Source organism: Artemia sp. Qi Xiang Cuo, chromosome 5 (assembly GCF_049724085.1).
Source record: "Artemia sp. Qi Xiang Cuo chromosome 5, ASM4972408v1, whole genome shotgun sequence".
Classification (NCBI taxonomy): domain Eukaryota; kingdom Metazoa; phylum Arthropoda; class Branchiopoda; order Anostraca; family Artemiidae; genus Artemia; species Artemia sp. Qi Xiang Cuo.
Window position 1 is genome coordinate 4,083,782 of NC_142798.1, and position 14,398 is coordinate 4,098,179.

Consider the following 14,398-nt stretch of genomic DNA (forward strand, 5'->3'; position numbering starts at 1 on the left):
GATTGATGGTCATCTCTTAATAAAGAAAGATTTTAGTTTAAAATAAAGTTATTCAAATCTTAAGCTGTACAACGGGAGGAATGACATCATCCAAGAACAATATATATCCAAGTTCATGTTTTAGACAAAACTGTTGGTATACGACTCCTTTGGAGATGATATTTTCTTTCAGCCCAACCTCCTAACTACTCTTAGAAAATATCCTTGATTACACGTAGATTACTTCTTTTTTCCTTGATTCGAACCTCAATTCCATCTTAAAAACAGAACAACGCCATCTGACACTACTCAAAAAAAAGTAGCTACAAACTAACTTAAATCAAAATATTAACTCTATTGCTTTTTTTAATCTCTTTTTTTTTGTATTTTTCTTTAAATTGGGCTAAAGAAAAAATATATTTTCTTTTTTTTTTTTTTTTTTTTTTTTTTTTTTAACTAGCCTTTGTAGAAGTTATTTAAAATAAGAGGATCTTCCATCTTTCCTAGAATTTCAGGTTGGATTAATATAACTTTGAAATTTTTACTGAAGCTTGGGATTAATCCCGTATTCTTAAGCTTTTTTTGTGAATTTTTTATTTCCTTTAAATTAAGCTAGCTACAATTATTTAAAATTTTAAAGGATAACACTGAGACGTTAACTGCACTAAAAACTTCTTGTTTCTATCAAAATTTCCCTTTCAATAATTTCCCCTACGTTTTACACATGACTTTGATCAATTACCTTGCAGAGTCCATCGTCACTACCACTGAAAAATATCTCAGACTTGTCATCAGCAAATGCTATAGAATTGATGTCGTCAAAGTGACCATGAATCTAAAAAAAGAGTACAAATTACCAGCAATGCTTATACACTGTTACACTTAGTAGCAGACATACCGTATTGTTCTAAGAGGCCGTATCTGACGCTAGCACAATTTTCAAAAGAGTTAAAACGAAGTTGCTAAAATTTCTACAAGAAAGTTCGTTTTTTGGAACAAAATCTAGTGAAACAAGCGCGTTTTTAAATGACGTTTTTAATTTGAAACAACAACCACTGTCGAAGTCCTGTTAGTCTTTCAGCTTGAAGCTCTGACAAATTACTTAATCATATCTTGGCCAGTTTTCTTAGCCCAATATGAAGTAAATACGCTAATATGCATCGGGACCTATTTTGATATTTTTAGTATTATATGCAGTTTTGTTAGCATTATATGGAGACTTGTATGTTGTTTTTTTGTGACCCATTTGTTAAAAAAAAAAAAAAAAAAAAAAAAAAAAAAAAAAAAAAAAAAAAAAAAAAAAGTCTCAAATAAAGTCTAGTGGTCTTCCCCCTAGACGTTCTGAAGCATATTTTAGACCTGTCTGGCCCAGTCTCTCCCACCTTCTACGATGTAAATAGTCTCTTGTAGTTTCTAATGAAGTTTGGTAGCCTTTCCCTTAGGAAAGTGATTTCTAAACTTTATTTAACCACGGCTCCATTAAAAATGTTTGATAATATGGTACTACCCTTCCATTTTATAAAACAATACAGACATTTTAAAAAATAATACAGATACGAAAATTCTTAGTACTACGGGATTTATTTAAGTCAAACTGTTACAAACAAAGAAAAAGAATAACAATTTTATATTATTGTCTGTTAATGAGATGGATGCACTTGCCTATAATTAGCGCAAAGTTTGTCAAACCTGGGTTTCAATGATAAGATGACTGCCCGAAGCTCCTTTTCTATAACCAAATGAACTCTATATTTTTGTTTCGATTCTGCTAATGCAGAAAATCCTGTTCAAATAGTTCGTGGTAGCGAACTGTAAGTAAGGAGCGACTTAGCTCAATAGTAATCGAAACTCTAAAAAAAACTGAATTTTGATATCAAAGATACACTACATCAACACAATTGGTGTTTTATGCTGATTCAAAATATACCAAATTCATTAAGTTTAGTGTTACCTATCAAAAATTACGAGCCTGAAAAATTTCCCTGATTTTCGAAAAAAGGGGAAACACTCCCAAAAACTCAAGTAATCCTCGTGAAAAACGATATATTAGATTCAGTGTCACAGAAAAGTCAATAGGTTTCAAGTCCCCATCTGCAAGAATATGGAATTTTGTTTTTTCTGCCAGAAGAAAGATCATGGATGCGTGTTTATTTGTTTTTGTTCGTTTTCCCCATGGGTAATCGTATCGAACCAATGACCCTAGAATATCGGGAGAGGGCTTATTTGAACGGAAATAAAAATTTATAGTGCCCTTTTTAAGTGACCAAGAAGATTGGAGGGGAACTAGCCCCTCTCACTCCTTTTTTCCTCCATAGTCGTCCGACCAAAACATGGAGATAACAGTTTTGTTCAGCATAGTTGAAACGTCCAATAACTATTCTTTCGGGCATAAAATGACTTTCTTTTTAAGAACTTACCAATAATTCTTTTTATTGGTCATACTTTCTCATTGCTGACTCAATTTTACATGTGGAAATATTCAAGGGGCATTGTCCGGGAAAATTATTCAGCGGAGTTAGAATTGTTTGGAAGATCTTATCGTGGGAAGAGGTTTTCGGCAGGAAAAATTCTCAGTCGAGAAATCTCGTTGGAAAATTTTCCGTAGGAACAACTATCCACTGGAGCGGGGAGGAGGGGGATTTTCGGGAAAAATTTCCACGAAGGGGGATTTCTGGCATGATTTGAAAAACGATCAGAGATTAAAGTCTTCTTCAATGAAAGGGTGCTTAGGAGAATTTTTCAGGTAAAATGGTCCTCAAGAAATTTTAAGGGGGGATTTTCAGCGAAGATGGAATTGTCCAAGGGGAAAATCGCTAGTACATGGGTATATTTTACTTGGGAGCAACTTTCCATGAATTTTTGGTGGGGAGGGCAGGATTTTCCATGGAGGGTGAGCCTGATTCTCCGGAATTATTTGAAAAACGATCGAAAATTAATTAAAAAGAAAACGAGTTTTTACAACTGAAAGAAGCAACACTAGAACTTAAACGAATATAAATAATTCCGTACATAAGAAGGTTTGCCCCATCCTAAATACTTCACTCTTTACGCTAAAGTTTGACTCTGTATTGATATTGGTTATCATCCGTTAAACTTAAAACGATTCTAAACGCAGCACTTTTTACGCCGTTCTTTTAGTCTCTCAAAACAGTTTGACGGCTCATAGGTTTCTGCCAGAGTTTGTTGATTGACGAAGTGTTGCTTTTCTGTCTGTTTGAAATGCATTTTTTTTGGGGCCAGGACCATGTACTCGACATCAAAGAGGATCTTGGTGAGATGAGATTTTTCCATATGTTGAACTGCTTAAAATACTTTAGCATCGAATAGTATCTACAGCAGTTTTCATCAATCACCCAGGAGGGGTGTTCGAGCGCAGGTGTCATTATTTATTCATTTTAGGAGGGGGTGAGTTCTGTGACTACAATTTTAGCCAGAGTCGATCCAGGTTCAAATGGGTACATAAAGCTAACTGGGGTAGGTAAACAGGAAGGGTGTGCAAAAGCAAAGAATAGCTGGCCCCCAGTTCCCCATTGTACTTCCACGATGAATGACAAACTAATCGAGTTCAGTACCATCAGTTTAGACTTTAAAGTCCGATGGCACAGAATTACCTTTCGTTTTTTTTTTAACTATAAAGGAACAGTGATAAGTTTTCAAGGTCATTGGCTATTGTATTCTGAGGACTTTGATTCCTTATAAGTGAGCCAAAGGGACCCAAGAACAGTGAGTTCTATCCGTGTTTTTTTTTTTCGTCAGACTTTTTGTCTAACACACAGTAACACACCAGGTTTTTATTATTCTAGGGCAGGCAGGTTTTTATTATTCTAGGGCAGGCACACATAGCAGCCCCCACCCCTGAGGTGTAAGAGGGGACTCATCAGGTGAGACCTATACCAATTTTAACTTGTAATTTGACTACAGTAACCAATCCTTGGGTTTATGCCACTGCTACTGTTGATGCTTGATGTTTTTTTCTGATTGCTTTCTATTCTTCAAATTTCACAATCCCCTGCTTTGGTATTTGAAATTTGTTACTTCATTGTGGACTATATCCTGCCTTATACCCAAACTGTCTTATACCACTGCTTATTCTGTTCCTGTTTTGTTGTTTACTTCAGATAAGTAATGAAAAGTCAACTCAAGCCACCTCGTGAACTAAGGTCTGACAGCTCAATCCAATTCTCTGGATCAGAATCTGTTTCAGAGCAACTACTCATGCTCACTAACCATATAAATAGCATAAAAATCAAACATAAAATGCTAGCAGATTCACTACAACCTGACAACCTTAAATCTTCAGTGAAAGGGTTACTTGATGACCTTATATTGGCTAAGATCTCTTCCCAGGTAGATGAGGCAGTGGTTAAAATGAAAGAGGAACAGACATTCATGCAACATAATGTCACTATCTCTTCAGATAAGCTGGATGCAATCAAGCAGGAGGTGTATGCTGGCTTCAACCTAGATCTTAGTAATCTAGTGGATAAAACTCTTGAAAGCTATAACAGACGCATATTTTCAGTTGAATCTTCATTGGCTACTTTAGAGTCATCCTTGATAGACCTTAAAAAGTCTTTCCAGCCTATCCAGTCCAACCTGGCAAGATTAAATGACCGTTTTCAACAGCAGGCTTTGAGCAACCAAATTATTGTCTTTGGGGTGAAAGAGGAGACCTCCATTGAAAACACTGAAAGTCAATTCTTGTCACTATGTGCTGGGAAATTTCCTGGCATACCAATTATTCAGTCTGATGTTGTATCAGCCAAAAAAATTGGCAAACGATCTGCAAAACCCAGACCCATAGTTGTAGAATTTTGCAACTTACGAGTTAGTCAACTGCTTCTCAGACAAAAGAAGGATTTGAAAGGATCAGGGATTCTATTTTCTGAGACGCTTACAAAACCACGCTCTACGACTTCTTTCATATGCCAAATCAAAGCTTGGCTTACGTAATGTTTGGTCCAGTAAAGGTGATATCCTGTATAAAACCCAATCTGGAAGAGTGGTTAAGTTTAATGATCAGAATAAAATTGATTTATGTGCTGCAAATGCAGAAAAATTAAAGTGATGGATTTATATTTATTTTCTTATAATATATTGAATGGTTTTTGTAGAGATTTACTTGCTGTTCTTAAAATATTCCTCTTTTATTCTTTACTGTCCTCACATAATTTTGACTGGTACCATATTACACTTTGTGCCAATAGTTTGGATGATATCTCCCTTCCCACTAACAATTCTTTATGTCGGTTTCTGATTATGTCACCATCTTGTAGTCTGATTTATATTATATTCTTGTCGTGTTATTATACTTGTAACCCCCATAATATCAACTGGTCACACATTATAGTTTGTGCTAATACTTATAATAATATGTGCCTTCCCACTGATTTTTCTTTATGTTTGTTTATGATCCTTTCACCATCATGTAGCTTGGCTTCTATAATGTTTTTGTCATGTCAGCACACTTGCAGCTCATATAATTTTCACTGGTCCTATATTGCATTTTGGGCAATTATTATGAATCATATATGTTATCCCACTGTTATTTATTTATTTTTTTTATGTTTGTTTGTGATCCGATCACCTTTATGCAGGCTGATTTCTTTCATATTTTTGTCATTTGAGCATAATTGCAGCTCATATAATCTTGACTGGTTCCAATTTATACCAGTGGCCAAAATTTTGATGAATATGGGCCATGCCACTATTATTTCCTTATATGGGTTGGTGATCCTATCGCCTTCCTGTAACCTGAATTCTATCTTATTTTTATGATGTCAGCACACATGCAACTCGCATAATTTTGACTGGTCCCATATTATATTTTTGGTCAATATTTTGAATAATATATGCCATCTCATTGATATTTCTTTATCTTATTTTTTGATGCTATCACCCTTGTGTACCCTGAATTCTATCATATTTTTGTCATGTCAGTATATATGCAGCTCTTATAATTTCTTACTACCCATATTATACTTTGGGCTAATATTTGGAATAATATGTATCATTCCATTGATATTCATTTATATTTGTCTGTGATCCTATCACATTCAGGTAGGCTGACTACTATTAATTTTTTTTTTTTGTTCATGTCAGCATACTTACAGCTTACATAATTTACTGGTCCCACATTATAAATTGGGCCAATACTTTGAATAAAATGAGTCATTCTACTGGTATCTCTTTATGCTTTTTGTGATCCTCTCACCTTCATGTAGCCTAACTTCTATTATTTTTTTGTCAGTCCAGCACACTTGCAGCTCATGTAATAGCAACTGGTGTCACATTATACTTTGGTCCAATACTTTGGATAATTTGTGCCATCCCACTTATATTTCTATGTGTATATTTATTATGTGTGATGATTATGGGTGATTTCTCTTTTCTTTTGAATTCTTCTATTCTTAATTCGGTTATATTTGATCAACCAATTAGGGCTGGTAAACAAGAGTCTCACACGCTTGACCCTCTCCTTGAATCTATGGTTAATTCTAGCTATAATTATCACACTACTATTGATTATTGTGATAAAATTATACCCTCACTGTCTTTAAATAGTCGCTTTAATGTATTTTGTTTGAATGTGCGTGGGATAAGAGATAAGTGGGATAGTCTGAAATCGTATTTGTGGTCTGATAATTCTTGCCCTTTTGATGTAATAGGTTTAACAGAAACATGGTTATCTGATGATGAAAATTTTACAGCCTATGATATGCATGGCTATGTTGCTGTCCATATCCCCAGAATGGTAACAAAGTGCTCAGGAGGTATTTCTTTATTTATAAAGTCTGATATTAAGTTTAGAAGAAGGTCTGACCTTGAATCCTTGTTTACATCAGTAGTGTCAAATAGTAGGACAGTTTATTCTCTTGTTATTGATCTGAATAGCCAGTTTGCATGTGACACTGTTTGTTTGTTTTATAAGCCCCCTCCTTTTCCAACACATTTGTTCTGTGATTTGCTTGATCAACTTTCTTGTGTGGGGTCTTTCTCTAAAAAACGTATTTGTGTTTTGGGAGATTTTAATTGTAATATGTTAAATATTGGATCGTGATGAATGTGACCATCTCTTTGATGTGCTTTCTTCTGCTGGTCTACTTCCTTCAATTTTTTTTCCTTCTCGTGTTGACCCTACTAGAAATTCTGCCACTTTAATAGACAATATTTTCATTTCTTATTATTCTAATTTCAAGTTTACTTCTGGTCTTGTTTTCACTGATCTTTCTTATCACTTCCCTATTTATGTTTCACTTTTTGTGCCTCAAACTGAGATTGCTGTGGATGAGCGGGGTGAGTCTTCTTTTAGAACTTCCACAGATAAAGAAATTTCTAATTTGATACATAGTCTTCAGAGTAATGATTGGTCTAGTGTTCTTGAAGCTAATGATGTTGATTGTGCAACGAATTTATTTTTGTGTCGTATGGGAGCTCTGTTGGATAAGCATTTTCCTCTTAGAAAGAGGCCAAGGAATTCCATACCCAAATGTCCATGGATGTCTAGAGGTCTGATCAATGCTACACATATGAAGGCGTCTCTGTTCAAGACTGCATGTAAAAGTAAGACACAGGATGATCTTTTGAAGTATAAACTTTATAAAAATGTGCTTACTTCTTCAGTACGTGCAGCCAAAAAGCTCTATTTTTCGCGTCGAATTGATGAGTGTAAGGGGAATTTGCAAAAGGTTTGGACTGTAGTTAATGAAGCTATTTCCCGCAAGAAACTTAAACAGTCCCCCCCTTGTCGTTACAAGAACGCTGATGGATCTTTCGTGGACAAAAATTCTTCAGCGAGCGACTTCAATTCGTATTTCACCTCACTTCCTTCAGTTCCTAATCCACCCTACAGCAGAGTAAGTAGTTTTCTCTTAGCAGAAAAGTCATTTTTCCTTTTTCCATGCAGTGATACCGAAATTTCTAACATTATTTCTCAGCTTTCAAGTAGCTGTTCAGTTGATGGTTTTGGTTTGAGCTGTAATGTTCTTAAAAAAATTGGTCAGTTTGTTTCTAACCCCATCTTACACATAACTAACCTCTCTCTTTCTTCTGGTGTTTTTCCTCATTTATTTAAGGTTGCTAATGTTGTACCTTTGTTTAAAAAAGGTGATTCATCTCTAATTGCAAACTATAGACCTATTTCTCTTCTTCCTGTAATCTCTAAGGTTGTTGAAAAAGTAGTGTATTGTAGACTCTCTTCATTTGTATTTAGTACTAATACAACTGCAGGTAATTCTCACAAAACTAACCATAATTATGGCTTTCGTCGCAGTTTTTCTACCTTGCATGCACTTTCAGATGCAACAGAGTCTGTTCGCGTTAACCTTGACAAGGGCTTGTGTGTTTTGGGTCTATCTCTTGAATTTTCTAAGGCAATTGATATGGTCGTTCACTCTGTTCCGTTGACTAAACTATCTTCATTTGGATTGCATGGAGTCCCGCTTGAATGGTTTAGGTCTTACCTCTTAGGGAGATCTCAGTATGTTTCGGTTAATGGTACTTCTTCCTCTTCCTTGCCTATTGTGAAAGGTGTCCCACAGGGCTCTGTGCTTGGACCACTTTTGTTTTTAATTTATATTAATGATCTTGTTAATGGTCTTCATCCCCTTGTGCACCCTATTCTTTTTGCTGACGAAAGTAACTTTTTCATTGCTGTAGTGGATCTGCCATTTGCCACCTCCCTAGCTCAACGTCTTTTTGATAAAGTTAAAAATTCGTGCTGGTCAAATGGTATGACTCTCAACAGCCAAAAAAGTGCTATTGTACACTTTAGAACCCCTTATCGTATGAGAAACGCAAGGGAACCAACCATGCTGACTTATGGGAATGATATTATACCGCAAGCTACAATAGTGGAATTTCTTGGTGTGTATCTTGACTGTTTTCTTTCTTTTAAACCCCATATAACTCATACCCGGTCCCTTGTCCTCCGCCAATCTTCAATCTTATACAGGGTTAACTCATTTCTTCCCCCAGATGTTATGCTTTCTCTTTATTATGCTTTTATTTTTCCTTACCTTTCTTATTGCTGTTCTGTCTGGGGTAGTACTAATAAATCTCTTCTCTGCTCACTTCAAAGAGCCCAAAATAGGGCAGTGAAGGCTTTTCTTCTACCTCGTTTTTACCCTTCCTCTGATCTTTATAATGAGACCGGAATAGCTCCAATGGATCGTATTGTGGGTAAAAGTTACCTTTATTTAGCCCATTCTGCTTTTCTAGGTACACTTCCACCATCTCTGTAGCAGTTTTTCTTACTGTCAGGCTCAGGTAGGTACTCTTCTTTTTACGTAGCTCTTATCGCAGGTTCATTTTACCTAAGCGATCATCGACAGCAGGTCAGAGGTCTCCTGTTTATCAATCTATTTTACTATGGAACTCCATCCCTCCTGATGTCCCTCTATCTCTTTCTGCAAAGGCACTTTCTCACTCGGTATTTCCAGTATAGTATTCCCCCCCCTTTTTTTTGCATTCCATCCACATTTATATGTCTTTTTTTTTCATTCAATATATTTCTCTGATTTTTTTTTTTTTTTTTATATTTAATCCTAATTTCCAATATCTTCTTCGTTTATATATATTTTTTTTTCAGTTATTTGTGAAGTTTCCTGTTAATTCTCATATTTTAATCAATTTATCTTATCCATTTTTTTTTATGTGCTTTATAATAGTGTCTTATTTGTTTTGTTGGCCCTTTACAAGCTGAGCTTCTTGGGCGTGTATAAATTTTAAGTTTGTAATTGTTTTGTTTTTAGTATTAATAAATTGATTGACTGATTGATTGATTGACTTACTCTGAGTCTTAAATTGCAGTCCTGATTCAGGCACGTAGCTAAGTAGATGTCCTCTATACCTGGCCCCTTCAAATTCACTTTTGCCCAGGGCTTGCTATAAATTCACCGTGATCAATGGTGAAACGTATATTCTTGAAATGAACAGCAAATGAAAGAACTATTCTTTTAGTTTAATTGTACCCAGATGTTTTCCTGTTCAAAATCTGTGACCGAAATCTGAATCCTTATTTAAAAAATTGGTTGATGACCAATTCTAAGCAATGAGTTGACATACCTGCATCTTTCTTTGATTGGCTTCAAGGTCATATATATACATCTTGCCATCCGTGGCTCCACACAAAATTTCACTTCCATCGCTTGAATATGATAACGAAAAGACACAAAACCGCCTATCTACAGGATTTAAGGGTAATGCTTCCTGGCGACCAGATTCATCCCATAAATTAACAACATGTACTGAAAAACGAATAAACTTATTTGGCCAGCCAGTTCTATTATATTCTACGTAAAAAAAGAAAGGAAAGGAGAAAAAAAGAGAGAGAGAGAGAGAGAGAGAGAGAGAGAGAGAGAGAGAGAGAGAGAGAGAGAGAGAGAGAGAGAGAGAGAGAGAGAGAGAGAGAGAGAATTATTCTCCAAGTTTTGTTGCTACTTGTTGGTGTCTTGTTCGTTAGGCTAACCTTGTTGGTTTTTGTACAAATTACTATTGGTTATTATAGCAACTTCGTGCAGCAGAAGTTGACATTAAAAAGATGAAAACTCAGAGAAACTAAAAGAAGTGAAGTAGTGTTATCGTGGAGTGAAGCTAAATAGATTAAGCGAAACATGTGCCAACTTAGGAGCTAAGCGACAAAAAACTATTGTACTAAATATAGCCAAACTGAGCCAAATTATTGTACCAAATTGAGTGAACAAATTTGATAGCACCTCCATGTAACATAAAAGCTTGAATCTGATGCCTGACAGAAGATATACCAAGTAACGTCACTATCTGGGCTCCAGCTGGCATGTTAGATTCCTAGAAAGGTCGTGTCATTTTTCTAGAGACTTAAAAAAAATATTTGAATATCTATCAGAGGCAACGCTCTAGCATTGCCTACAGTAAAGAGCCAATTCTGTGGTAGGCTAATTAAAATTAATTACCAATTCTTTGGTGATTAAAAACTCAAATATATACTTTTTTTCTCCAGAACAACTTCATATGAAAGGGTTGGTCGTAGTGGTGGGGGGATGATTTTAAATTAGAAATTCTAGTGACCCTTTAGAGAGTGAAAACGACTGGCGGGCAACCAGTCCCCTACCTTACCTTATTTTGCTAGCCAGCCTCCCTAACCCTTAAACACGTCTCATCAAAACTTTGAGATATTCATTTTGTTCAAAACAGTTGAAAAATCTAATATATATGCCTCCGAGGATGACATGACCTCCATAGACATTGGAACAAGGGTAGTAAATAATCCAAACTGACAATTGTTTAAATATCTTATTTATGATGGATAACGGGGACTTGGTCAAGTATGGTTCCAAAACGTGGGCGCTTAGGAGGAGGAATGAGGATTTGTTAGATGTTTTTCAGAGGAACTGTCTATGGATTGCTTTGGGTATCCTTTTGACAGATCATATTTCAAACGTTAACCTGTATGAAAAATGTGGGTCTATCCCGATTTTTATGACTACAAGGAGAGAAAGGTTGATATGACTAGAACACGTTTTGAGGGCGAAGGATGAAAGATGATGAGGGTAAAACAAACTCGTGATATGGAAGAAATTATACAAAATACGAAACTTTTATATAAAATAACATATTCTCTAAGGACAGATTGATTAAGTTACTGATTCAAAATTTACGCATCATTGATGCCAATTGTGTTTCTAAGGAACTTGGAGATAGGTCTAAAGGAAACTTCAGCTTATAATAATAATAATAGTGCGAAAACAGGCTTGCACCTCTATCTACAAAAATTTAAATAATCAAATGCTTTTTCACTATAATGATTGTCAATCTTGTTCTTAAATGCATTGACTGAATCTGAGTTGACAGTGTCTGACGGTAGTGCGTTCCACTCGGAGATAATGCGGTTGCTGAATGCCCATTTACCTATATCTCTTCTGAAACGTTCTTCGGTTAGCTTAAGCTCGTGACCTCTCAAGTTATAATTCTTGAATATTATTATTTCTTCTGGAGGGATGTTGTCGTAGTATCTGTTGCATATTTTATATACTTCAATAAGATCTCCTCTCAAAAATCGATATGAGAGACTTGGAGCGACAATTTTTCAAACGGTCTTGGTATGATAAGTCTCTAAGTGATGGAACAAATTTAGTAGCCCTCCTTTGGATTTTTTCTATTACATTGCTGTCTTTTTGAAAAAATGGTCTGGTTGTTGTATGACCGTATTCGATCATCGGTCTCACTAACGATTTGAAGAGTGTAGAAAACCACGGTCTGCCAAGGATTCGTGTCATTGGACAATTTTAGTGTCAAACTTGTGCTACAGAAGCAAACAAACTGAAATTGCGAAAACTTTCTTTGATAAGGCCGTACCGACATTAATTTGTTATCAAGTATTTTCTACTAGCACCATGTCTTTGTATCATTGGTCAGATTTGGCACTCAGACAGGGAAATAGATGGCACACTGTATATAAAATGGTTGACACTCAGATAGCAAGCTATTTCAAGCCCCATCTCTTTTTGAATCAGAATCTGCCTTAAATCTTCAATCTCATTGGTTGTTATAGCGTGAACACTACGCCTCTTTTCTACAGCCATTTTACAGGCAAAATTCCCATTTTACCAACGTGTCTGAGCATACATCGAAACAGAGACTGAAGTTTTTGAGGGTAGTTTATTACAAGAAAAACGTTTTAGTTTCATTTATAATTTGTGTAATATTAATTCAGCAAAATTAACTTACTATTTTCTGACCAACTTGAGTAGATAACTTGTCTGCCATCTGGAGAAAACGCTGTATCAACAATACTCCAACCAACGTCTAGAGCTCGAACTACTTTCATGAACTTCAAGTCATCACATCTTGAATTGTACAGCCTTATATTTCTATCTAAAATGTTCATAAATACAGTTACGTGGGCTAAAACTTCCTAGATTAAAAAAAAAAAAAAACTTTACAGGCTCTTTTCTTCAACTACTGCTACTACTTCTAGTAATTCATCGCAGCACAAAGCCGCCTGAAACCTTTATAAAAGTAAGTATTTGTGGCGGCACTAGACCCTCAAGGTCCAAACCGACGGTGCTGATCTCCGTTTCGTGGCCCTAAGCCAGGAAGTACAATGGAGGGTTGGGGGTCAGCCATCCTGTGCTTTCAAACACCCTTCCTACTGTACGAAAAATGTAGGCTGTACGAAAAATGTGGTTCAATACCACTCTCTAGGGCTATAATGAAAGTAACGTTGTGGTGGCTAGGGCCCGTTGTGCGGATGAAGGATGACAGATTGCTGAAAATTATCCTTTTCGGCCAACCGTCTAGGGCTAAACGGAAAGCAGGTCGTCCTCGTCTGGGGTGGGAGGACATCATAAAGAAAGATCTAAAGGAAATGGGAACTTCGTGGGATGGTGTGAAAAGGGAGGCTTTGGATAGATTGGGATGGAAGAGAAGCGTGCGTAGCTGTGTTGGCCTCAGACGGCTTGGTGCTGCGGTGAGTTGTTGGTAGTAGTAGTAGTAGTATTCCATTCCCAAAAATACAAAATTTTAAAATCAAAGTCTAACCTTGCTATTTCATTAATATATACGGAATTATTTGAAAATGACATCGTAAAGTAGGGAAGAGGGACATGCCATGAGTAGGTCAAACATACAATGTTGCACCGAGACTAAGCTTATTCCTTTATCGCCATCTACTTAGTTTGAAATAGATGGCTGCAGAGTCGAAATCTTTATCCCTTAAACAAAAATTACCGAAAAAAGATGAACATGCAAACGACAACTCTAAAACACAGTTATCGAAGGCTGTATGTTCTAGCAATCGTTCTAAGAAAATTCTGGAGTAGACTTAAGTTTAAGACACAAACAGCACTGATAAATGAACAACAGAGAAAAAAAAAGAAAAAAAAGAGCTCCATGGGTATACTTGTAATATATTTTTATCAAATATAGAACCATAGGATGTCAGAATTGAGTTTCAGTGAAATCTGTAAATGAAAGACACATTCATAAAGACATAAAAGGAGTTACATCTAAAGGAATCAAAGGTCAAGCTAAGGTTAAGAAAAGGTGGTGAACCGACGGGTTCCAGGTTACCCATCAGGCTGGGAGCTTGCGATCAACTCTATTTTCAAGAAATACCGATGGATCTAAAACCTAGAAAAAAGATACAAATTTGGTAACAGCGTTCCTGGCAATCGACACGACCTCCGTATTTGTGCGGGTTCGAGTATTAAACTAATCTGTTAAACTACATCTTGATCAATCATCGTGTTATTACCGATGCCATATTTTAACACAGGCTAATTCACTTTTCAACTTGCCATTCCAATGACGGTGTCACTAACTTAATTATTTGTACTTTTACACCTGGACTAGTATATACACTATGTAACACTGCCTGGCGACAAGATCTGACGGACAATTGACTTCCAATGGTTACGGTCTTGGGTTTATCTATGACCAT

The 14,398-nt window shown here is 36.0% G+C and overlaps 1 protein-coding gene across 4 annotated transcripts in view; it reads right to left on the reverse strand.

Moving 5' to 3' along the window:
• Window positions 1-14,398, reverse strand: part of LOC148951732 (DDB1- and CUL4-associated factor 11) — a 75,329-nt gene that overhangs the window by 12,675 nt on the left and 48,256 nt on the right. For all 4 annotated transcript variants that reach the window (XM_089088687.1, XM_089088684.1, XM_089088685.1 and 1 more), the window contains 3 exons: window positions 12,685-12,831; window positions 10,045-10,226; window positions 722-814 (listed from right to left, as the gene is read on the reverse strand). In XM_089088687.1, the coding sequence (XP_088944813.1) occupies window positions 722-814; window positions 10,045-10,226; window positions 12,685-12,831 (422 nt within the window). The remainder of the gene's footprint in view (window positions 1-721; window positions 815-10,044; window positions 10,227-12,684; window positions 12,832-14,398) is intronic.